Below are 25,796 nucleotides of genomic sequence, written 5' to 3' on the forward strand. Positions count from 1 at the left end.
AGTACCAAACAGTACGGAATGCTTTACAAATGGTAAAACACAAAGAGACAGTGATGTAAAAAAAACAAACAAAAAAACACTGCTATTTAAAATAGTTTTAAGAGGATCTGTTTTGCCCTAATTGTAGCTGAAACTCCTTTACTATTTATGGATTTTTTTAACTCCCCTCCAGGATTAGAGAGCTGTTCCCTGGCACAGAGATTGAAATGTTTGCCCATTTCATTGGTGAGTCTCTGAAGAAGACCAAGACCAGGGAGTTTGTTCCCTCCCAGGAGGAGATCATGGCTCTGCTTACCAGGCAGGAAATGACGACCACAGTCTACTGCCATGGAGGAGGCTCCTGCAAGATCTCCATCAACTCCCACACAACTGCTGGAGAGGTAGACAAGCTGCAGTCACTTGTAACACACTGTTAATAAATCTCTTTTGCTAGCTTTTTTTTTTTTTTTTTTTTTTTTTTTTTTTTTACAATGTAAATTACCATACAGATTCTATTATGAATTGTTTCTGGCAAAACAGGGAGCCATTTCAATTGAAATGGGATGGTTCTTGACATATTCCCTTGTTTTGTCCAGGTGGTGGAGAAGCTAATCCGAGGCCTGGCAATGGAGGACAGCAGGAACATGTTTGCTCTGTTTGAACACAACAACACCATCGACAGAGCCGTGGAGAGCAGGGTCATCGTGGCCGATGTTTTGGCCAAATTTGAAAGGTATATTGTACAAATGGAAATCACATGGCTCCTTTTCCACAGTGTCCCAGGAGAATAATAATGATAGCAATCTGCTGTTGGACCTGGATGATCAGGCCACCCCCTTAAAAACACAAATAACTAAGAACTGAGCAAAATAAAGACATGTGACTTGGCCTTGTGATTCCCCACCAGGCTGGCGGGCAGTGAGGAAGCGGAGGATGACGGCCAGTGGAAACTCTACTTCAAACTCTACTGCTTCTTGGATGTGGAGAGCATGCCTAAGGAAGGAGTGGAGTTCGCTTTCATGTTTGAGCAGGTGTGTCATTCATCCTGCTATGCTTGGATGAGGGTGTTTTTAAAGGAACCTCTGGCAAAATACCCTTTTTCCGACTTACTTCATTCTGAGTAAATCGGAAAAAGGGTATTGTGTCCAAAACGTTGGAGTATTGCTTTAGCCAGTTCCATTACAAGATGACTAAATAGCAGTTGGTGCAGATGCTTATTTATTTTATTGTTCCTCCAGGCTCATGAGAGTTTGACCAGTGGCCACTTCCCTGCCCCAGAGGAGACCCTGCAGCACCTCGCTGCTCTACGCCTGCAGTTCCTGCATGGCGACAAAGCGCGGGTCAGCTGGAGCCTGGATAGCGTTTACCCAGTGGGCCGCCTGCGTCACCGCATTTTACAGTTTACCAAGGTGGGCGGAGCCTCGGGGCCGGGTCAGACAATGGAGCGTCGGAGGACTAGCTTCCTGGATGGCACCCTGCGCCGGGGGTTGAAGACGGGCTCAGTGAAGAAGCAGAAAATGGAGGAGGAGCAGATGCTGGAGATGTGGATAAAGGAGGAGACCTCTGCCACCAGGGCCAGCATCCTGGAGAAATGGTCCCGCCTTGCAGGTCTGGACCAGCACCAGGCCATGCTCAAATACATGACCATCATCAAAGAATGGCCCGGCTATGGATCCACGCTCTTTGATGTTGAGGTAAATTTACTGAATCTTTAATCGTGACTTAGATGGTGTACAGTATTGTGTTGAAAGCCTGCCGATGCACATGGCATGGTGTTGATCAAATCCTGCGTGTGTCTTTGTAGTGCAAAGAAGGAGGATTCCCTCATGAGCTGTGGTTGAGCGTGAGTGCTGAAAATGTGTCTGTCTACAAGAGAGGAGAGCCAAAGCCTCTGGAGACCTTCCCATACGAACACATCATTTTCTTTGGTGCTCCACAGCCCTGCACCTACAAGATCACTGTGGACGAGAGAGAGATGTTCTTTGAAACACCACAGGTACATATCATGACTCCAGTCCTCGCTAAGAAAAAAATAATTACACAATTAAACAATCAGGATGTTAGAAGAATTTCATACATATGTCAGTGTTTTATTGTGTTCCATCTGTTCTCTGCCAGGTTGGAGAGATCACAAAGATCATGAAAGCCTACATAAACATGATTGTGAAGAAGCGGTGCAGTGTGAGATCTGTTTCCAGCTACGGAACCAATTGGATCAGGTGATGGACGGGACAGGACCCATAATGAACACAGCTACACCTGACCCAAAAGGAGGGGAAGACAGGAAGAACAAATTGCCATCAAAGCGACACTTCAGATGTCTTTGAGCCTTTGACTGGCAGTACAGCAAAATAGACAAACTCTTTTGAGAAAGACTGCTGTGTATAGAGACACAAAAAAACAATGTCCTCGCTGCTTATTGCAAATTCAGAACATCTACACAATTACAAGCTTTACTGCTATTTTGACTGAGTATCGTTTTCCTCCATATCGTCTCCAAACTGAAAAAGAAAAAAACAAAAACAAAAACAAAACAAAACAAAAAAAACATCCCCTCCGCTCATGTTATTTACACTGGTCATTTCAAACCTGTTGCTTCAAATGTATTTTAGGCATCAGACATCTTTTCAAGGATGTTGTTTAAATCTAAATATTCAGGGAAAGATGAGTGAGCATGCATGCTTTTCCTCAGCAAAGTCCAGTTTGTCAAACCAGAAAAAAACAATCACACCTAAATTCAAATCTAAGTCCAATTTCCAAAAAAAAAGGTTTTCTTTCCAACCCACAGCCCAAATAACTGCTTAAAATAATATGTTGAAGCTACAAGTAAAGTCTGAATGAGTTGAACATGGTTTGGCACCCTTATTCAAGTATTTTTTTTTCCTCACAGAATATGAAGGCGCCTTGTTATGAATGTTCTCCTGAATGGAGAGTCCCTCAGGTTAATGGGAAATGTAACTGTCACGATACCAGGGAGTTAATCTCCCTCATCTTGCCTTATATGGGTTTGACTGCTTTTTGTCTTGACTGATTGTTTCAGTGCAGATATGGTCTTTCACGGCTGGAATATAAGATTTTGTGAGGTTTGAGTGTGTTGGTGCTTTGGTGGCCATGGCCTCCATGAATGCATGTGCCTCAAAAGCACAGCCCCGTCTTGAGGAAATGAATTTCTGCCTTTATAAATCTGTAAAAGACTAGCGAACAGAAGTTCAATGAGTATAACCACTGCATTGGTGGAGATGCAATGTGTATAACCACTGCAATAGAGTATTTTCACAAGAGGTGCCATTTGCTAAATTGCGCTCCTACATGTAATTCGTTGTCCTAGAAGTAGTGCCCAGTGTTGAGCTGTTTTATTTGTGAATTGAGTTGTTGGCTGTTTGTCCTTGAAACCTTCTGTGACTGACACTGATGTTCAAGGAAGATGCTTTCAGAAACAGGCATGATATTGTCTGGAGAGTCTGTGTCTGAAGAATGTTTTATATGTTTCTGATGATGTCAAAGGCCATGTGAGGGTGGGGTATTTATTTTGTGAACTGTTAATGGAAATGGAGAGAGAGGCTGAGAGGATTCACAAGAACCAACGCAGAGAGGGGAGCAGCGTGATGGAAAAGTAATCATGCAGTTTTGTTCAATATTTGTGTTATCATTTATGCATTTAGGGACACAAGATTCGTGAGATGCAGAAACAGACAAATTATCCATGAGTTATTACAGTTTTGCTCCACTTGTGCCCTTTTTAGTGGAGCCTTTTTCATGCCTAAAAATGATCAAAGTCATGTCCTAAGGACCTAGGATGCCCAATTGTCTCTGCTGTCTTGTTTAACCTGAGGCCTTCCTTTGAAGGACACCTTGGCCACTGTGGATGAAAACAAAAGATGCAAGTGTATGTCAGCCACCATGGTGAAAGTATGATTCATGCAGGCTACATATTCAGCTTAGTCTTTACCTCACATCACATCACTGTCTCAGTCTTCCATTGCGCTCCAATATTACTGACTTAGGACTTCTGGTCAGCTGCCGGCGGCCACACCAGAGACTTATCTTGCCATTGACGATGACTGTACTTATGAAATTTCTGCTTGTTTTGAAGAGAAACAAAAATCAGAAAATGATGTTTTATAACTGAATTTAAAGATGCTTTAATAAATTATTGTATTTCATAAGGTGTTTGGTGTGTGATCATTGCTCTGGAAGAAATGTCTACCAACGCCCTGGATCTCAGTGTCTTTATGAGTCAAGCTTTGAAACTGTAATGAGATGATGTTATTGGAAGAAAAAATGGAAACATAATCAGCTCTCCTCTATATATAAGATACTTATACCATTGGCCTTTATCCAACACCTGTGTTTATAATCTAGTAAAGTATAATTAAAGGAAAAAAATATGTGATCTTGCTGAAAGCAGCTGCAAGTGTGCTAACTTTACCAGAAGATGTTAAAAAGTTGAATTCACTGGGAAGTTAATGTGTTTACAAATACAGGTGCATCTCAAAAAATTATAATATCATGGAAAAGTTCTTTTTTTCCTTAACTTAATTCAAAAAGTGAAACTTTGATATATTTTAGATTCATTACACATAAAGTGAAATATTTCAAATATTTATCAAAGCAGCCTGGGCTTCCAGATCACCTCAGCAGTGATGCAGTCATTTGTGCAAGAGGAACCCTGACCAAGTATTGAGTGTGTAAATAAACATACTTTTCAGAAGGTTAACATTTCTGTATTATAAATCTTTTTTTTTTTTTTTTTATTGCTTTTATGTAATATTCTATTGTATGAGATATTGTAATCATTTAAATTAAAACAAAAAAGGCTTAAAATATTTCACTTTAGACGCAATGAATCTAAAATATATGAAAGTTGAATTAAATTGCGGAGAATATGAACCTGATACCATGATATTCTAATTTTTTGAGATGCACCCGTATATCCACCAGATGTCAGTTTTTGCTCTGTGACATTTATTCCTATGGGAAAACCCGGGAAACGGGGTAAATAACAACAGGTATCAAAACTGAACCATGCACTTCCACCAGCTGAAGGATTATTGAAGGAGTCCACTGATAAGGGCAATAAACCCAAATGAAAAGTGTGTTAATTGTCCCTGGAGTTCTCAAAGTGGGGTCAAAGTGTATAGTTCTTTGCATTTCACTTTTATTACACTCCATAGATGGTAGCAAAATTTTAAAAAGTATAAGGATGATTTTTTTTTGTGCCAAAGTTAAGTCACTGCATAAAGTCTCTATGTAAGCATGGCTGCAGTCCACAAACAGAATCTCGGAGCTTTCCTTTGGACACAGCGGTAGCAAATGGGGGTCTGTATGTGTGTGTGTGATCCTCCATATGGGAATCCCCGACAAACAGAGTGTGTATGTCTGTGTGATGTATTTTGTCCACGGGGATGTTTGCCTGGGTGAAATCACAGCTGACCGGAGGAGTCAGGGCGGCGTGACGTCACCGCCCAGAAAGTAGAGGTCCATCCCTCAGCTCGACTCAAACTCTACTCCACTTTCTGATGCGAGCGGCTGATTTCACGCGTCGCAAAAATGCTCAGTGTTTGTAGGGCTTTCGCCATAGTTTTCGCCGTCACACTCGGTATTGTAGCCGTAGAGGCGCAGACGTCGGCTCCCTCTCCGCCTCCAAGTAAGTTTTTTGTTTGTTTGTTTTGTTTTTTTCTTTCTTGCTAGCTGGTGGAGTTAGCCTGCGAGTTAGCTGCGCTGCTTTGTTGTTGCCTGGCCAAGGTTAGGCTTGGGTCAGCAAGATTAAGGAAGATTATCACATGACGGCAGGAAGAAAAAACTGATTTTCACTAACCTCAGCAGTCAAATCTCACCCTCATTGAACTGTTATAGCTTGCATATAACTTAGTATTACACTTTAACATTCACTCTTGTGCTGTAAAGTAAACAAACTTCAGCCTTTTCTTCTTTCCCTGGCATTATATTGACATTAATGTATTTGTGCTCATTGCTGACCTTCGGCTGTCAGCAGTTTTCTGGTTCACTTCAAACTGCTTGCATGTGATTTGTTACTGCACTGAAACTGTTTAGCAAGACTTTGCTCCATTTCCTTCCCTTGTAAAAGCTACACCACTCCCTGGACTTAGGAAGTGAGAGCCTGTCAGCCCTGCTATACAGTCTGCAGCAGGAGGCCCAGCACTTTATGACCAATGTGATCTGTTTCAGTTCCTTGTGCCCAGAGATCCAACACCACCTGCGATGACTGCCTGAAGAATGTGACAGTAAGTGGCTCAAAACCTCCAGTCAGTTTTTCTCAGCCGTGACGCATGTTATCATCAGATGTTCAACGTATTTGTTGTATTTGTTGCAGTGTCTGTGGTGCATAGCGACCAAACAATGCATCGACTACCCTGTGAGGAACATCCTGCCCCCCCACAGCGTGTGTCCATTAAATGAAGCAAGATGGGGGCTGTGCTGGGGTACGTCGGATCAAAGCTCAGATGGCTATTAATCCCACATGTGCATACACACCGCAAGTATTTCTGTCCTTCCACCGGGATCTTTTGAATATGTGGGGCGGCCTGCACGGGGCTAAATCTAGACAACATTGTGTAGCGTGCAGCTTTTAATAGAATTTGTGAGTGGCCTGTGATTACGTGATTTTCACTAGTCCTTCTTGTTTCTGTCTTTCATTACCAGTAAACTTCCAGATCCTGATTATTACCATGTCCGTGCTGGCTGGCGTCATCATCATCGCCGTCTTTGTTTGCTGCTTCTGCTGCTGCAAGTGTGAGAGAACTGGGTAAACAGTGCAAAGCAAATTGTATAGTGACACTCAATAGCGAACCTCAGATGTCTGTAGGGTGCAGGGACATGCCTTGTCATCTCGCACAAGCACTAGACCTGTTTATTTACACTCTAAACACTTCAATAATCATCTAATCAACCTAATTTGTAGATCTTAAGAGAACGCAAATTCAAACAGGATCTGAAGTGCCTTAATTAATAATTGCACCAATGTAGGAATATATTTTGTGAGCATGCTAATGAGTCACATGACATGCTGGCACAGAAATGTGGTTTAGCGTCTTAGACAGGAGGCAGAACACAATGGGTTGTTGTTCTGCAAGACTGATACAGCCGTCTCCAAAAGCCTGCCAATATTTGTGGTGGCAATTTAGCTCTGCAACTAATTTTGCTCTTCCTGATAAGCTTTGTGGGCTCATTTGCTCCAGTCCAAACTACAGATAAAATATATGGTTGAATAAAGAGGAGTCACTGATATGCATGGTCATATCACTGGACTGCGATGCACATGGCTTTGTTGTTGGAAGGAAAGCATAGCACAAGTTGTCTCTATGGCAGAAAGAATGAAAACAGCACTCTTAGTAGAAGATTTCACATTTATTACCATGTAAGATTGCATTTACAAAGACAGGAATAAACTCCCTTTCATGCACCCACATTCCAGGAACAAGAGAGAGGACGCAAGGATGGAGCGACAAGCCCGCGACAGGAGGGTCCGTCAGGAAGAGAGGTAAACAGCTACTGGACCTTTAGAAAGACATTTAACCCCTAAATTTGGTTTTGGCAGATGTTATCACCATTCGACAGTGATGGTCTTTTGCAGTGTGTTTTTCCTGGTTTTCACATTAACTGTCCTCTACTGATCTTAAATGTTGTGACCTCTATATCTTGTCAGGTTCTCATATACCTCATCTGTGTACGTGTGAATTCTGTTATGTTGCCTGTTTGGTTTTCTTTTTTTTTTTTTTTTCCTAATGTAGCTTTGAGAGCACTTTGGTCACATTGTGTTGTTTTTAAATCTGCAGTAAAAGTAAGTCTGACTTGACAAGTCATAACTTGAATGGACAAAACTTTTGTGTTCAGTGTAACTGACATTCTCTGTTGTCTAAACATTCGTCTTTGTTTCTGCCCAAACAGGAGAACAGAGATGAAACACAGACATGACCAGATCAGGCAGAAATATGGTAACACGTCATCCTTGTGTGTGTGTGTGTGTGTGTGTGTGTGTGTGTGTGTGTGTGTGTGTGCGTGTGTGTGTGTGTGTGTTTTGTGTGGTTTACTGAAACAAATAACTGTAACATTGCAGTGTAGAAGTTGCTGCAACGATTGTTTTGACTGTATTTGTTAAATTATTGGCACAGTGATGAAAAAGTAGTGCAGTGATCAGACACACAGCAGGGAAAATAACATGCAAATTGGTGCCGGTGAGGTGAGGCATCGGCAAGGGGTCAATCAAAATGTTCACCTCAGAACAACAGGTAGAAAGTGGCAAAACAAAAAAAGAAACAAACGCCATCTCATAGCGCCACCTGCTGGAGAAAAACAATATTGTGCATACCTGGTTTAGAATCAGCTTTAGTCAGCCGCTGTCTTTTTCTGGTATTCATCAGCATCAGTTGTACCAAGAGTAATTTGAACCTTAATTTTCTGAAATTCAGACATGTGAACTCACTCATTATTAATCAAATCTGCAGGCAATGGAGCACATAAATATTCTACCAATAATAAATAAATAAAGATAATTATTGCTTGCACTTAATTATGTCAACAGCACAGTTCCTAGCAATTCAGTGAAATTCAGTCACCCAGACACTAAATATTTAATCTGAAAATACATTCCTATTTTTTTTTTTTTTTTTTTTTTTGGGATGAGCATGATCCTATTCTAGCTGTACCAGTTATGTGATCTGTCCTCCATTCTGTTTTTTTTTTTTCAGGTCTGACAAAGGGTACTCCGTACTCCCGTATGGAAGATAAGTAAGAAGAATCCTAGGGGCAATTTTTAAATCCCTTTTGATGATCTTATTAGCACCAGTAACATCAACACAGCTTATCTCAGTAGGGGTAGGCTGTAAAAGTAGCATGTGATAAACTGTGATCTGTTTCGATTTTAATGTGTATTTGTTAGCCAAAGAATGTCAACAAGAGAGTTGGAAATCAGTGTGTACACTATTGTAAACATGTCCTGTATCTTGCCTAATGATTCATTTTGTACGTGCCACTCTGTGATTATCATGTTAGTTTCATTTTTCTCATCCAGTACATATTGATGTGAAACATTTTAGAAGATTCTTTTAAGATAGCTACTCATTTATTTGCTTTAAACGCGATACATGATTGTATTAATGCAGCAACATAGTTTTTTTCTTATTTACACTGGAGCCCAGATGCAAATCAAGCCTTTCAGAAGATATTGTGACATTGCATTGGCAAATTGCTTTGATTAATTTGCATAACAATTGATATCTTAACTATCTCATTTTCCCCAGAGTATTAAAGTGTTTGCACTGTGCTTATTTTAAAATGATCCATTTACTTCTCAAACCCTTTTGCCGACAGACATCATGTGTTATGCTTAACAATATTGTTTTATCAGTGCTTCTGTTGAAACATTTACACTTGTGTTTTACAACTTTTGTACCATTTAAACTGTTGATAAATGTCTGAATTAAATTTTGTTTCATGTGTTGATACCCTCCCTCCCCGTTTGTAAACATTTGCTTCCTTGAAAATGCAATTCATGCATTTGATCATTGTGCAGATACATTATCAGAGGTAGCTTGTAAACCTAGTTGTGTTTCCTTTAAATGCAATTAATGAAACTGACTTGATGCTTGTGCTAGTTTTATTGTATTAAGTGCAAATAAAAAGATTTGTCTTGTTTGTTATCGGGACTCAGAATGTGTCCTAGCTTGTATCCGGTTGCTTGTAAACAGCAGTGATGCGTTTGCGGCTCCCACTGCGAGGAAAGGTCATTATTTGGGTCCTTAGCTTGGATGCAAACGTTTAACAACCCTTTGGATGAAAAGGCTGCGTTTAAGAAGGGCCCTTTTGTTTGGTCTATCTCACGGGGATGCGCAAATTAGCTTGCGCGCTCACGTATCCGCGCCCCCGAGGAAAGGGCAACATGTGACTCTTATCAGCCAATGACATTTTAAACTCCTGTGCGCGCTCCTGATCGAATCGAAGGAGACGGAGGAGCAACTGAAAACCCGCTATCACACTGCCAGCTTCCCGACTAACAATCTGTCTTCACAGTATTATTAAAATCCTGGAAAAATAGCAGGATGTCTGAAGAAAAGCCAAAGGTCAGTACTTTTGTTTCTTTGACAGAGTATCTAGACCTGTTTACAATTAAGTTAGCTGGCTTCCAACGGTTCCAGTGATGCCTCTTGCAAGTTAACGCTAACGCAGTGCTAACATAGCCTAGCTTGCCAGGCTCCAGATACCGCATTTGAGCGGGTAGACTGAGAAAACAAAGGTAGACCGGTTTGCGGATTTTGGGGGTTTTATGCGACTATCTCTGTGTTTTTGGTGTTTTTACAGTACAATGATCGGCCGTTGCGACTTATCGGTCTGAAATAACAGATGGATTGTTTTTGTACTGTAGATAACGCGTGAAATGAATGATATGTGTTCTTTTTGTTTGCGCCATTGTGGCTTTCTGCGCCAGTTTGCACCACAGACTAGCTTGCTATGCTAACCATAGACTAGCCGGTGGAAAGCCGTATACGTGCGGTCGCTTCGGTTGATATTTCCAGCTATCGGCGTCGCTTCAGGGACCGGGGTTTATTGTAGATGTTGTCTGGTTAGTTTGGTGGCTGGTGAACGAGATGACTGTATTGCTGACGATGATGACGTTTGTGTGTTGCAGGAAGGTGTAAAAACGGAGAATGACCACATCAACCTCAAGGTAGCTGGTCAAGATGGGTCAGTTGTACAGTTCAAAATCAAAAGGCACACTCCACTCAGCAAGCTAATGAAAGCATACTGCGAAAGACAGGTAAGTTCATTCTGCAAGACTTAGGAGGGGGCTGAAACGTCTCACTCTCACTGTGCTGGGCTTTCGTTGCATTGATGTATCAGTTTAACAAGCTGTTACAGGCTTTATTTCATCTACTAACTGATGTGTGCTAAATGTCATTAAAATGCACTTTGTCTCTGTTCTGTCTTTTGCAGGGTTTGTCAATTCGTCAGATAAGGTTTAGGTTTGACGGACAGCCGATCAATGAAACAGACACACCTGCACAGGTTAGTGAATGCAGAACAGGGTATTGTGGAAAATATGTCATGCTTCATAGGCTGACCTGCTGTAAAGATGGATTTGTTGTTTGGTGTTGACCCGTGACATTGCATTATCATTGTGGGAGATGATAGGAAGGGCTGTGCCATCATTAAAAATATTTCAAAACACTTCCTTGACAAAAGGGCATGTAAGGTTAAAAAAAAACACACACACACAAAAAAAAAAAAACAGAGCACGATAGTGTGTCAGCTTTATGGAAAAGCTCCCTAACTAATAATACACTATCATTGTTTTTTGTTAAACCTGGCATAAAGTTTTCCAGTACACTATTATGCAGGGGGTATTCTCTGCACATAGCAGCCCACCACAACTGTTTTCTAGCATGCTGGTGCTTTTAAATGGATTTGAGTGCGGGATCAAGATGAACCAAGCCTAATCCTCCAATGCAGTCATATGTAACAGACACTATGAAGTATGAAGAAAGGTTGGGGATATGGGGGAAAAATAGAACTGCGTCTTTGATCAAATACCTCAATAGCAATATCATGATGTTATTGTAAGGATGACTCTTGGTTGCTCAAAAGATAATTTACACACAAGAAATATTTATGATTAGTAAGGTGGACATAATGCAAACAGGTAAGAGGGAAGTATTAGAGCAGTCAGAACAGTACAATAAGTTCAAGAAATTCATTCCTCTACTGTAATGCAGCCCTTAAAACAAGGAAAAACAATACTTATGCCATACCACAGTATTACAATATCCAAAATCCCTGATAATATCTGTCCTCATATCACAGCATCAGTGTAATATTGATTTATCACCCAGCCCTACTATGCAGTCATTATCTTACATTAATTTTCATCACCTATAATGAAAGCTTGAAATTCATGGCATGGCTTCCTTGCCTTAATCAGTGATTATTGAACGGATAAACCCCTCAGTAGTTAAGAGTTATGGCTCCCTTGTCTTGCAGGTCACCTCTGCTTCATCATGTTGCAGTGTATTATGTTGTAGTTAAGTGTGGATGGCATCTCTAATCTTATTTGCTTGCTCTTTCCCTTCAGACAACCAATGGAAAGTGTAGATAAAACATAGTGATGGGTCTGTCAATTTCTCTGAATTATTCTAAGACACATGTAGCGCACTCTAAATAAATAAATGCGAACACGGATCATATTTGGATTTACACAGTTTCTAAGTTACAGTTTTACCATAATGAAAATCCAGTCTCCCATCTCATCGCAGTATATTTGGTTCAGTTGATAAAGATTATCATTTTAAACAGGGATACTCAAATAGTATGTGCCAGGAGCCTATTTTTATAAATGAGAGGGGGCTGGGGCTGCTATAAATAAATAGGACCTGTTAGCAGTAAAGACATTTCCTTCCTTTCAAAATGTATACACCACTATCATTTGTCCCTCTATTATTATTATCTATTGGCTACCATGGCATAAAGCTCTGTCCTCAATAACAGTAATTTCTTTCTCTTTTAATATTTATCTTTAGTAAGTAGCATAATACTACCAGTATCAGTACCAATTTATCCCTTTTGTATAGCTAACATATGAAATATTATAAATATGGCATCCAGGCACTGTCCACAACAGCAGTGATTGCATTTTAACTTCTTTGCTTTTTAATATTTAACAACAATCATATACAACCAATATCAGAATCATGTATCCTGCTTGTACAACTAACATATGCAGCATTATACCATGGCATCTGTTCTAATCACATGTCAATCATAGCTGTATTTAGATTTAGACTTAAATCTAAAATTTTATTTTTATCAACTACAAGCCCAGTACCATGAATATCACAATCATTTATGGTCCTTGTGTAACTATGAAACATCACACTAGTACAGCACTGTCCATGATAGTTTGTTATTTCCCACAGTCTGACAATGTAACTGTAGTGGTGTGAGGAAATATGAATTAATTGTCCCTGCATACAGCAACAGCCAAAGCCGTGTATCCATTGTAAACTAACTGTTACAAGGGAAATATACATTTGCACTGTACTAATGTTAACTGTCTGAATGCTGGGTAAAAGTGAATACTTCCTGTTTACAGACATCATAACTAACATCTGTCAGTTTGGAGCAGTTTGTAGATTTTAAGGTTTTACCTTTTGGGTTTGCAGCTTAGAGTACATTGCTATCAGACAGAGCATAACATAAGTACCTGGGAGGGATCAATTCACATCAGTTTTATAGTAGCAGCAAAGCCAGGAGGAGGAAAGCAGTATTACTGTAAAGATGCAGAGATTTGCACAAAACATAGTGCGCACAATCCTCACTCCCCAGTCATTGTTTTACCTATGGCATCTGGGCAAATTAAATGTGATATCAGAGCCAGGGATTCCCAACAAAATTCCACATTGCTCCTCTCTTTTTCACTCAAGTCCACACTTGCTCCATCGGTTGTCTGATGGCTCAGAGCACAATTCTTATTGTTGTTGTTTTGTGCAATTAAATTTGTGTCACCACTAGAAAACGGGTTTAGTTGAAAAGGATGATCCTTCCTCTCAGGATGCTGGCTGAACAGCCTGCTAGATGTGAATCTTAGGTGTGAAGTTGGCAATCACTGACAGTGGGTGTTCTCTTGACTCGAAGGAGATGAAAATTGTAGGGAAAAAAATGACCGAATACCAATTACATAGTAAAATGCCGAGTAATCCCTCCTTTTTTTTATGAGTCATAACATTAAGGCTTCAGCTGAAGGTCATGACTTCTTGCTCTACTTTGTATTGTAGCAGTAGTATTAATAACTATATATGTCTTCTTCCACAAGAGTTACAAAGTGCTGTACTTGAATTAAAGTTTTGAAAATTGTTATGTAGGCAGGAATCCTAAAAGAACAATTGAGAAATCCGTGATGATGCTAAACTTAATATGTTGGAGACAAAATCTGTTAGAGAAAATATAGTGAGTTTTGAGTGACAGTGAATTGATGTAAATGTTTGTTTTTACAGCTGGAGATGGAGGATGAAGACACTATTGATGTATTTCAACAACAGACAGGAGGGGCCTCTTCCTAAATGGAAAGTGGACACACCTCACAGAGGACTCCATACTTGGAGGAGCATCCACACTATGTTTTCATTATATACTTGTTGATTTATTGAATTTTTTTTGTTTGTTTGTTTTGTTTTGTTTTTTTGTTTGCTTGTTTTTTCATCTGCTTGCCCAAATGTCAAGCTCCACACAGCATAAAAAGATATGGTTATTTCATTGGGGCCAAATCCTAACTTTGAGATGCAGGGTAATTTTTTTCCAGTTTCCAGTTGCTTTACTCACATACCTTACAAAACGGATAATATGATATTGTCCAAGGCAGGGACAGATCTCAGGTTGGCTATGGCCTGCAATGAAACACCTGTTTTATTTTTGTTTTCTTTTATTTGTTTGTTTTTTTTATTGGAAGATCTGCATGTCTGTCATAATTCATAAGGTGAATTACATGCCAAAATCCACAAATTGTTTATTTCTCCAGATCCTCCAGCGTTCAACTTCAGGATTAACTGTTTTCAGTCATAGTTTGATGGGACACAGTTACTTTGTTGGTATGCTATATTGTTATGTAACTCATTTTTAGTCTTCTTTTATAGGAACAGCCCATTCAGAATAATTTGTCTGATTTATCCATGCTCATTTTTAACTAACAATTTGCTCCGAAAAATAATGCTTGTGCAAAGTTGTATATGGACGCTTTACCTCAGTAGTGTCACTCTCAATGCTGTTTTGATTGAACGGTAATAAAGCATGGTAATGTTTTCTGGACCAAAAATGCTAAATGAACAGTGTTCTCAATAAAATAGTTTGGTAAATAGGAAAGAGCAGTGTCAGAAGATGGTGTAACTAAGGAGTGGTTTCATGTCAGTACAGGAGAACAGGTTAAAATAGCCTTTTCTCCACCATTTTATTAGTAGAATAAGGAGACTCCACCATACCCAGTCCAGAAACAGCTCCTACTCCCCTGTCTGGAATGTGCTCTTCTGAACTGATTTGTTTTTGTTGCAAGGTCAGGAGTATTCCCTACAGTCGGCAAATATTGAGTCATTGCTGTATTGCTAGATTGAACACAGTCCTTAAAAATCTATAGACATTCTTGACGTGCTAGGATTGTTTGTTCATTGACTCGTGTGTCGGTAGAAATCTTATGATTGTCCACCTTCATTCTTAAAATAAGATTTGAGAGGTTGGAATTGGCAAACAAATATTCCACAGATCTTTGATTTGTACATTATCTGTTGTCCTTATACTGTATACAATAAATATAGTTTGATACTCAGCCTCTTGAATTATATTATACCTTCCATTTGTGTGGACCTGCTGTACACCTACCAGAGCAAATGATTTGAAAAGTTCACATCTTGGCTGTAAATAAATGTGCAGTCAATAAAAGACCTCAGTTTAAGGGGAGTACCACTGACGTCTGAGTTTTGCAATGGTCATTACTGTACCCGACGACAGTTTGGTCTGCTGTTAACTGTCTCACAGGCTGAGGTGAGAAGAGTTTATTCTGGCCACATAATCTGTCACTGTGGTAATTATGGGATAGAGAGGCTTGGTTTCCTGATTCTTGGCCTCAGAACAGAGTGTGCGATTTCCAAAGCCATAATTATGATGTGATATTTTTTTTTAAACCAAGTTTTCCCTTGAAAGAAAATGGAAAATGTGAGCTGTGAAAGATAAGGGAACATTTTTCTGTTTGTAATAGTGTTTCCCATCTCCTCAGTGGATAGGATACTTTCATACATTAGAGGGCGCCATTGCTCCAAGGAGAAACACATCCTCGCCTATTTTGTTCTAAGTCTACATATCTTTCTTGGATAGGACAAATGAAGTCTTCAGCTTAAAAAAAAAAAAAAAAAATCAAGACACAAAGATATCTTTTTTTGCCCCGGTCTAACCTTGAGGAGGCCATAACACCACTGGCTTCTTGATTAAGAAACGACTTCCTTTGGCTGCTTTGTGGACAAATTTAGCAACATCTGTGAAACGCTGTCCCTGTGAGGCTCCTTGCACAGAGGTTCGATTGTGCTGCCTTTATTTCTGGCATCTGCTTTACATTTTATATTTCCTCGTGGAGCAGTCTGAAGCCTACTTCTCTACTCCTCTCAGAGATGTGCAGCTGCAGGGTGCCCCCCCTCCCCGCTACCCACCCAGCTGATGCATTCAGTCCTTCACTTTGGTCACAACATAGCCTCTCCATGTCTTTTTTGTGAGGACACTCGCTATCTTGTATCTGGTTAAACAATTCATCCTTAAAGCAGGATGCTTATATTGAGCTGAAAGGTATACAGTTTTTGTTCTCTGTTCACAGAGCCTCCCTTGAAGAATAGTTTGTTCACTTCTTCTTGGTGCCTTTCTTCCCAAACTGTGTGTCATAACACCTGACACCCAGCTGGACTTGAGGCTTCCTGGAAAGGGAAAAGGCCCATGAGACTGGATAAACTGTTGGAGTCATTAAAATATATGTGATAAAATATATATTGTATAATTGGACGGACCTGGGCCTCCAAATCAGTCACTGCCCAAGCTCTCTTAACTAAGCCTGTGAATTCAGAGTACACACACACACACACACACACACACAAGCTTCCCATCAGCTCATCCGTGTTTCTGCAGCATGTCCACTGTGTGCGTCACCATCAGCTGTGTCAGGAGGCCTGTGAGGCAGCACATTACCCCTAGTTGTTCTCCACTGCAGCTAATGGAAAGATACATTATATTGTTGCTATTGTTGGAATCCTCTTTCATTGTTCCTTTGCCTATGACATCCACTGCTTGCCAGTGTACTGCGGGCCCATTTGTGCATTACTGTGACAAGATAATGGGTGGATTATTGAGACTCCAATTGCTTTAGAGGAGGGAAGATTACTACCATATTACAAGATGATCCCTACTAATTTTATTTGCATGAGTTTATTTAAGTAAGCTGAGTGGTGTAGCCAGCGTTCAGTGAAATTTGGCCCTGCCATCGAAATGCGCCGCAAATGGCGAAAACACTGCTCCAGTAAGCTAATAAACTCGAATAAGTGAATAAATACACACAGACAAACACATAGAGGAGAAAACACTGGGGGAGGGGGCCTCAGACAGGCCATGTCAACATAACTTGGGACATGTAATGATCATATATGAGGTCAGTCAGCTGTGTTTTGCGCCCTTAATGTGTTCAGCCAGCTAACCTCTGATACGACACACGCCCCTGTTGAATCAGTCCGGGCTGAATAAAACCACTGTGCATCTGGAGAACCTCTGGATCCTCTCCAGAGCCAAGCTTGCTGATGTCATCCTCTTCTGTGTAATGTGGCCTACACCCTGTCAGGAGATCAGATTTCATCCCAACACATGTTGAAGATGTTGGAGACAAACTATGCCTGTCAGTAACTGAGTTAGCATGAAGTTGTGGTTATTTGCTGCTTCTTTAGATTTTGAAAAATAAAAAAAGTTATTGGAGGCACTGCTGTGTTTCCTGAGATTTTTGATATTTTTAGCTGAATGCTTCAACCAAGGGATTCTCCAGCTTTTTCATGTTAACACCCAGAGAGAGATACACTTTAGATCAGACACCCATTTGCAAAGGGTTTTGTTGAGAACCTCCATCTGAGAAGAGACCTTGAATTGTATAAAGAGAACAGAGAATGAACTGGAGTGACCAGAATGGCCTAGTCCTTCTTATGAATTATCTCCTAGTTGTAGATTTTTTTTTTTTTTTTTTTTTTTTTTTTACTCTAGAGAGTGAATTATGAGTGAAATTCAACTATAATAATTAATAGTTGTCTCTCTCATTGTGTTAATGACCAGTGACTGAAATAACTAGTGTTTAAAGATGCTGCATTTTTCCATTTACATAATTTTGGTTTTCAAATGTCTCAGGATAATAATAATAATGTTTGTCATGATGTTATGCAAACATCATGACGAACAATAGTTCCAGTGAAGGCATCCCAATGGGTGTGTCAGTTATTGCTGATTTGAAAGTCCAGCATCCAAGATTTCCAAGCTGTCATTGCTAAACAAGATCACATTCACATACAATTTGTAGGAAAATCCAACAGTGTAGCTAATTAAACCTGGACATCCTGTCATGGGTAACAGGGACGAAATCAAACATCACAATATCTGTGACTGAATTCCTCAATATTGATATTGTTAGGATACTGTAGGGATGACTATTTGTGCTTCTACGAAATGCTGACACAATGATTTTCTGTAATGCAGTCTTTAAAAGCAGAAGAAGACAACACTTGTGCCATAATCACAATATTACCACATCCAAAATCGCAGACAATATCTGGACTCATATCACAATATTGATATAATATCATATGCCTCAGCCCTAATCCAAAGGTACATTCATTTCCTTCCTGCTGACTCACACAAAACTTTCTTCCATCATGTTGCTACCATTAAAGGCTCCCATCATATCCTCTGAAACTCAGGTGGCAAACCTTTTCTGCACTCATCAGAAAATATAATGGCATAATTGGCATAATGCAAATAGCTTGTAAAGAGGATGGATTAAAAAAATGCAATAGGCTAAGTTTAAATTCAATGCCTTGAGCAAAATCAAATTCTAACACTGTCATTAGTAAATTTGTAATCAAAGTGTTTGCAACTGTATTTCTGGTGTGTCATTGGACACTTGGTATGCATGACAGGAATATAAAAGAATCAGTCAGTCAGTCAGTAATGTCTTTGATCACCTATGTGCAGAGCATAAACGGGGAACATCTTGAAGACAGGCCCTGCTTTGGCTGCGGGACCCCTTGAAACTCCTTTAATGGCCTTTGGGGGGAGGGTCGCTGCATCCAAATTTGGGGAACTACCGCTCTACCCTTCTTTTTAAAACAATGAACTCAAAGTACCATAATGCAACAGAGAAAATATCATCTCCTTAGCTACGGGTTTTGGAGTTACGCCCCAAGAAGTAGGAGGCTTGCCTGTGAAAGGGCTCATTGTGGGGAGGGATGTGATTGTGTAGCCGCGGTGTGTGGTGAGGACCCCCTCCTTAACTAGCTGGTCAGCACCGGAGGGATTAGTAAGCCAGCTTCGCTCACTCACAGACGGGGATTGCACAGCCTGAATCATGCACGTCGTCACTACTATCAACTGGGAGTGGAGCCGAAATTGTGCAAGATACGGATAACAGAAAAGGGATTGATTTGGTCCGCAGATCGAGTCAAGTTTCCAAGTCCGTCATTCTGCTGTGAAAATGCCTCACCAGGGGCACATCTCCTCCTCGGACCCGTCGCATTATGCTGCAGCCCCCCTCACATGTGCTTTATGTTGAAGAAGTGACCGGGAAAGGATAAAAAGAAAAGAAAAGAAAAAAAAATAAACAGGAGCCCTAAGGACGACTAAAGCAAAGCAGAAGGGCGTGCGATTTTCGTATCGCCTTGCAGAGGTTTCTGAAGTCGAGGGGGGAAAGTTGTACTCGCTGGGGGAAGAGCAGGATCCAGCCGTGAAAACATGGGGAACGCAGGGAGTATGGACCAGCACTCTGATCTCAGGGGCCACAACATGCCCCTGAAGCTGCCCATGCCCGAGCCAGGAGAGCTGGAGGAAAGATTTGCTATCGTTTTGGTAAGCACATATCCAAAAAACCCAGTCGTGGTCATTTGACTATTCCCCCCATTCTTTGTTCCCACCATGCTTCAGTATCCCGGGATGGGACAGCTGTGTGTAGGTTGGACCCCTGTCTTGTCCAACACGCCTGCTCCTTTGTTGTTCAGAAAGGGATATTCCGACAAAATACAGTGTTTACTTGTGTCAAATCTATGGGCAGGTACCTTGCATGTGTTGGTACGGGTCATCACCAAAATATCTTGGAGAAGCAATGTTTTATTTTTGTGTTTTGGTCCTCAACAAAGTAGTGATGAAGTTGTTGCGGGACCCTTGCGCGAATTAAACGCAGCAGCCACTCAGGCCAGCTCCTCTCGGACTCAACAAGTTGGCCTTTCAAGTGTTGCAGTCTACATGACTTCGCCAGCGTTTAAACTTCAAAGCTGTGCATCATGGTGAATGTGCATTGGATATCTTATTATGACCCACACTTGGACCCACTAAAGAAAAAAAGGAAAATGACAAAAAAAACAAAACAGGGATCCAGTTTCGGATTGCGCATCGCAGAGTGTTTGTACAGTAGCCTGCTCATTTAAATAGTGCAGCCTAAACACACATTAGTCCGGCCACAATTATGCTTCTGTAAATTTCCAGCGGTGGCCACATGATTCTTCTCAAGGAGTCACTGCAGTCAAAAATACAGCTAATTACTGCTTTCATGCCGTTTCTTCCCAGCTTAATGAATGCAGCTACTTGCTCATTACTGGAGCTTTTTTTTTAATGGTCAGCAGCCCAGATCCTCTGAAACAGCACCAACATCCAAACCTGTCAGCAGCTCCTGTCAGCAACCATGTTACCAGGAAATGAATGCTGGGAATGTCAGGTGACTTTGAAACATCACCAACAAACTGGTAACAGCTATGGTCATTATTAACATGTGAAGACATGATAAAGGTTGTAATGCAAAATCAAATCTTTGAGGCTGTGAATGAGGGAGAAATTTGGGGGGCAGATTAACTGGTGATGAAAATTTGAGGTTGACACTTTGGACTGGTCTTAGCGATATTCACAGAAGTCTGCACAGTTATTAAGAGCTGTAATCATTTTGTGGACTAGCAGCGGAACACAATTAGAGTGTTGTTCATCATGAATTATTGTGTTATATAATGCTGTAACTTAATTGCGTAGAACTTCAAAGTAATAGCAAAAGACTAGTTATAGCTGATCAGGAGAATTTCCCAGCACATTTCTCCCCAATCACTGAATGAAGACCTCAATGGCATTACAGTGTAGTAGGGCAGTAATGGTGAAATTTTATGAGGTGGCAAAATATGGGTCAAACGCGATTGTCGCCTGGCCCAGTGCTCTCATAAACACACAGCAGAACAGCTTGGACTTTGGCAAAACCTAAGCAGATTTGACTGTAAACTTGTCTCGCAGAACAGGAAGAGGGGTTTAGTTTTCTAACTTTGTGTGATGACCTTTTTTTTTGGTGGCATACATCTAGCTTTGTTTTCTTAAGAGGTGCAGCGGTACAGATCTTTCCAGCCGTAAGCCAATTACAGAAATTGGATCAAGTTTTTTTATGGAGTCAAATCGTTGTGTGTCACAGTGCTCTAGTTGGGGTGTAATTGATGCACGTTTGAAGCCGATGAATCCAATTCTGTGCTGGAGGCTGCAGACTTTGCAGTAGCGAGGTTTGATGTCATACCACTTAGGGATTGGAGCCTTCTCCGTAATCATGTCTGCTTTTAGAATCCCTGTACAATCCTCCTACAGAGAGTTCCCTCACACACCTGGTTTGACATATTTTCTCAGCAATAAATTCAGGGGGATCAGTATGAGCACTGGCAAAAGGCTGGTTTAAGGAACTCATCCTCATCATGCTTGCCAAAAAATGTTATACCTGTCCAACTCCTGGAATGGATAAGAGGAAGTGGATGAGTTAGTGGGCTAAGTGTCAGAATGGCTATCCTTACAGCATGTCAGGAAACTCCCCCACTCCCTCCCTCCAACCTCCCTGCCAGTACGATGCCGTTGCTCTTGGCAAGACGGAAGCCCTGCAGCATTAGGAGAATTTAGTGCTATAATCACAGCACTTAGTGTTATTTACTGCCATTTAAACCCTGATGCGTGTCAGCCATGCCTGATGGCAGTCGGCTACACTGATTGCCTTAGCGAGTGGCACCATGTGGCTCTGATGACCTGACCACTTGAGTCTGAACAGCTAATAATTGTGACGATACCTTGTCAGACCCCTCAGTCATCTACGTAGCCTACTGTATCAGTGATGACCACTGATGAAGATGTGGGAGATCTTTATAAGTCTACTTGGCTGCTGATGAACAACCACTCTTTCTTTTCACCTACTCTTTAATCATTCCGTATATTATGTGCTAATGACAAGCCGTAGTGTGCCACATTCTGTGCCATAAAGTTTTGATTAATCCACTTCAGTGTGATAACAAGTCATGTGATCAGTGACTTTTTTCTGGTTATTTTAGCTGATGGTTGTGTTACTTTGGAATGGCCTGTTTGCTATATAATGTCATCTTCCCACCACATGTTCTCTAGTCCGAGGTGATGGAATAGGAGCAGCGCTGTTTACTTAAGGGCTAAGCTGCCATCCTGAATAGGTTTGATCAACAGCCTATCCCTGGATCACAGCAGGGAACCATTTGGATTAAAGGCTTGTGCTGTATTTGACCACATTAAAGCGCTGACCTCTGTAGACCCTGTAATTTCTAGCAAGGACACATCTGACTTCAGGTCCGCGCTGTGTGCTATGAAAAGCGTCTCCTTTCAGACCTTGACTCATGACTTCCATCATTTGAGCAGACTGGCTGAAAACCCGCAGGGATCTAGAGGCACTGCTCCTGTATAAACACAGTACAGGCCCTCTGGGTTTGGGCACATTTGCTAATCTCTGCAGTGGCTGTCTGTGTCTCACTACAGTCCTGTGTTTCAATTAGACTTGTGGGTAACACTGTTATTCTGTAAGGCTGATTCATACACTATGAACTGGCCATAGATCATGCGCTGATTGAGTCATTTGATAATTAGATGTTCAACTACACAATATTACCATGTGTTACACAATAGAATTAGATGGTGATTACATGTACAAACTGAAATATCAGAGGCTGTAGTGGACATGGCTCCATGTTTTTAAGTGGAGTTACAGTATAACATCATAAATGTCAGTATATACTGCGTACTTTAAATGATCATTATTCCTAGAAACCATTTGCTCCTATTCATTCTTGTTGAGTTTGAAAAACAACTGCAGATTTCAAAACTGCCAAAGCTAGATAATCACGTTAAGGCTGAAGCTTTAATTGAGTTTTTTTTTTTTTTTTTTTTTTAAGTTTCTGTTTTTCATTGTTCTTTCATTGTGCTCAAGTTGAGTGGCTTATTATCAGATCACACATTGTGTTCCAAGGTTTTACCTTCACATGTCAGATAGAGCGAGCTGGCTGTGAATGGGTGCAGCACCTACTGGAAAAAGTCAGGGCTTGAACTGCATGAGTCGACCGTTTCTGCTAAATGAAAAGCTCCCACTGAAGTCTCTGTTTGGAGAATCCCTGGGGCCAAAGCTGATATTCGAGCTAGACATTGGCTAATTGTAATGCAAGTCCTCTGCCATGATAAGAGGGGCTAATTCACATCTGACCTTGACCATGAAGAGAGGAATAATTTAGACCCAAATGTTCTTTGTTTAAGATACTGGGGGCGGGTAGTTTTCCACACAGGCCTTAAACAGAAATTTAATCTCTCCTCACAAGTTTTTCAATGAGCATTTCGCACTGTATTCAAGGCCTCCTTTCTCTGTAGTATTTCTTGTTTTGAACCTTACAAGACTTAGTATACTGTAGGCTTAAACCTACCCTTATACTATCAAGGGTAAAATGGCAGTACGCTTTCACTTGGAAGCATGTCTGCAAGCCTGCACGTCTCACGGTTGCCATAGCATCTGTGACATGAGTCTTGCTACAAGCAAACTGCTCTAGACCTGATAATAAGGAAAGACTGACTAGTACTAGCACAACCCTCTTAATGGTGACTTTTTATAGCACAATGCTGACATCCCTGCAAAGGTAATTTATGGCAATATCAGTGTCCTCTTAGCTCAATTTACTCTGTGCTCATTGCCTAATCAATAATCCAACCATCTTTTAGCAAAGCATTAGAGGATGTAGGCTAGGGAACAAAGTGGCATTTGTGTCTGGGTAAGTGCATCCTGGTTGAAAGCACCATGTGAGCTGATTGGAAAACACTGTGAGTCACATGTATGGGTTGGTCTATATGCATTAAATTGGAACACAGGAAGATGACTCTGAGCAACAAGAATGCAGCTCAGGCCTCATGGCTGCTCCTCTGCCTCAGCTAACCATAGAGTTGTCATCAAATTAAATTATGCCCACATCTAGGAGACCATGCGCTGGAATCTAAGGGCCCTAGTTTTTGTGCTGAATTTCATAAGTTTGCTGTCAGTGGGACAGAGAAGAGTGCAGCCATTACTTGTTTAAATGCCATATGGGGACTTTAGGCTTAGCTGTTGGTATAGCTGCTCCTCTCAAATAGTCTGGCCAGATTACATTTAAGCTACTTTGTTTGAAGGCTGCCAAAGGGCATGCGTTGCTGTTATTTCTACTGTGACGGTTTATTTGAAATCATCTTAGATTTCAGCAGCCTTACTGTTCAACTTAAGTCTAATTTGTCACATTGAGATACGCACACTGGTCCTACACTGTTACATCAATTCAACCTGAGACCCCGGAAATGACTAGACGAGCATGATTTTCATGGTGACTCTTCTTCATTAAAAAGCAGAACAATGGGCATTCTCTATGGAGCAGAGGGTGAACAGTAGCTGAATCCCGTGCAGCAGGCCTGGGGAACAGAGCTGCTCTTTATTCTGTGGAGAGCCTAAGACGGAGCCTGGCACTGCACCCAGACCCGGCAGGCCGCGAGAGGCCACCACCATGCCCAGCGTGCTGTGTAGTGTGTGTATGTGCACGTACATGGATGTGTATGGGCATGCACGGTCCTCTCGCAGTTTCTGATTGAGTGGCAGTCCACAGCAATGTTGTGTTGGAGCCCCAGGACGCTCACCCACCAATTAGCCGTAACAGAGTTGAGCATGAACCGCTTGAGGCGAGATGAGATCCGGTAGCCAGTGTGCTGGCCTGTGCAGCCTCTCAGAAGGGATGCGAGGTGCTGCGGTGTTGCGATAATGTGCTGCTTAAAAGCCCTGCAGCAGAGCCTGAAGGCCTCTTGCCTAGCTGGCAGAGGGTCAGCTGATTGTGTGGGAACGGGTCCTTTGGCTGTGTGCAAGCACCACTGAGTCGAAACCACTGGGGCTTCAATCAGCATTGTTATTCTCAGTTTGGTTTTGACATTTGCACATTCGGGGGTGGTTTTGTTTTTCGTCTGACTTCTCCACTGCTGCGTGGGTGGTAGGTGCTGCAGAGAGGACAGATCAAGTAAAAAATATATTGGAATTAACACGTGGATCAACTTTACTGCTTGATCCAGCTTTTGAGAAAGATGGTCACATTGTTTGATCACATTGGTGTTCAGTTTCTTATACTTGGCATCCATACGCAACTGTTGTTTGGGTGCTGGATTAATGAGTCTTAAAGGGATTCTAGCATGGTGACCCTTTGACTCTGTTACAGAATAGGAGCAGCAGCTGAGCTTTTTGCTTGATGGCAGTGGAATGTACCGGTCAAATCATTAATGAAAAGCAGATAACCTAAAACTTTCTGCAGCAACTTTTTGACATCTATCAGGACAATAGCCTTTACTTATGGATGCACCCTTGTCCTTGGCTTGAACTGGTTTTGCTGTGGGTCTTCCTGTGTAAGGAGCAGGTGGAAGATGACGTCGCTTGGAAACGGCCATGCCTGGTGCTTTTATGTTGGTCACAGCCCGTTGCCAGTGTTGTCCAGTAGGACTGGCGCAGGGGCCACACAAAGGAGAGGAGAGTCACAGCTCTGTGGTGAAGTGCCTTGTACTCTGTCTCTGTCCAGAGTCCAAGGTGACAGCTGTGCTATAAAACGAGACTGTTTCGCCCAAGAGCTGTGCAAGAGTGGGTGTTTCGTTATTTAGTGTTAAGAATTAATTTATTTTCATGGCATTAAGCCTTATCAGAAACCCAGCCGAAAACAAAGTTAGTTTTCAAATCTTGCCGCCATTCTGGCAAATTA

The 25,796-nt window shown here is 41.3% G+C and overlaps 4 protein-coding genes across 11 annotated transcripts in view; all 4 read left to right on the plus strand.

Moving 5' to 3' along the window:
• Positions 1–4,149, plus strand: part of myo10l3 (myosin X, like 3) — a 62,357-nt gene extending 58,208 nt beyond the window's left edge. The window contains exons 36-41 of the mRNA XM_030080590.1: positions 173–380; positions 576–712; positions 887–1,010; positions 1,218–1,673; positions 1,784–1,975; positions 2,098–4,149. Coding sequence (XP_029936450.1) covers positions 173–380; positions 576–712; positions 887–1,010; positions 1,218–1,673; positions 1,784–1,975; positions 2,098–2,202 — 1,222 coding nt within the window. The 3' untranslated portion in view covers positions 2,203–4,149. The remainder of the gene's footprint in view (positions 1–172; positions 381–575; positions 713–886; positions 1,011–1,217; positions 1,674–1,783; positions 1,976–2,097) is intronic.
• Positions 4,150–5,443: 1,294 nt separating this feature from the next.
• pttg1ipb (PTTG1 interacting protein b) lies at positions 5,444–9,638 on the plus strand. The gene is made up of 7 exons (XM_030080602.1): positions 5,444–5,626; positions 6,169–6,224; positions 6,314–6,422; positions 6,643–6,745; positions 7,415–7,480; positions 7,888–7,934; positions 8,688–9,638. The coding sequence occupies exons 1-7, from the start codon at positions 5,530–5,532 to the stop codon at positions 8,729–8,731; spliced, it is 522 nt and encodes a 173-aa protein (XP_029936462.1). The 5' UTR covers positions 5,444–5,529; the 3' UTR covers positions 8,732–9,638.
• Positions 9,639–9,901: 263 nt separating this feature from the next.
• Positions 9,902–15,304, plus strand: sumo3b (small ubiquitin like modifier 3b). Its single transcript, XM_030080603.1, has 4 exons — positions 9,902–10,058; positions 10,625–10,753; positions 10,930–11,001; positions 13,983–15,304. The coding sequence occupies exons 1-4, from the start codon at positions 10,038–10,040 to the stop codon at positions 14,046–14,048; spliced, it is 288 nt and encodes a 95-aa protein (XP_029936463.1). The 5' UTR covers positions 9,902–10,037; the 3' UTR covers positions 14,049–15,304.
• A 3,683-nt stretch (positions 15,305–18,987) lies between these two features.
• fmnl2a (formin-like 2a) overlaps positions 18,988–25,796 on the plus strand; it is a 59,335-nt gene continuing 52,526 nt past the window's right edge. For all 8 annotated transcript variants that reach the window (XM_030080600.1, XM_030080591.1, XM_030080592.1 and 5 more), the window contains exon 1: positions 18,988–19,605. In XM_030080600.1, coding sequence (XP_029936460.1) covers positions 19,492–19,605 — 114 coding nt within the window. In that variant the 5' untranslated portion in view covers positions 18,988–19,491. The remainder of the gene's footprint in view (positions 19,606–25,796) is intronic.

The sequence above is a fragment of the Myripristis murdjan genome, chromosome 21 (genome assembly GCF_902150065.1).
Source record: "Myripristis murdjan chromosome 21, fMyrMur1.1, whole genome shotgun sequence".
Lineage (NCBI taxonomy): Eukaryota > Metazoa > Chordata > Actinopteri > Holocentriformes > Holocentridae > Myripristis > Myripristis murdjan.

Coding starts and splice junctions, on each gene's coding strand:
- pttg1ipb (XM_030080602.1), top strand. CDS start 5,530: ATGCTCAGTGTTTGTAGGGCTTTCGCCATAGTTTTCGCCGTCACACTC. Junction 7,481..7,887: donor AGGGTCCGTCAGGAAGAGAG/GTAAACAGCTAC, acceptor CTGCCCAAACAG/GAGAACAGAGATGAAACACA. Junction 7,935..8,687: donor CCAGATCAGGCAGAAATATG/GTAACACGTCAT, acceptor TTTTTTTTTCAG/GTCTGACAAAGGGTACTCCG.
- sumo3b (XM_030080603.1), top strand. CDS start 10,038: ATGTCTGAAGAAAAGCCAAAG. Junction 10,059..10,624: donor TGTCTGAAGAAAAGCCAAAG/GTCAGTACTTTT, acceptor TGTGTGTTGCAG/GAAGGTGTAAAAACGGAGAA. Junction 11,002..13,982: donor AAACAGACACACCTGCACAG/GTTAGTGAATGC, acceptor TTGTTTTTACAG/CTGGAGATGGAGGATGAAGA.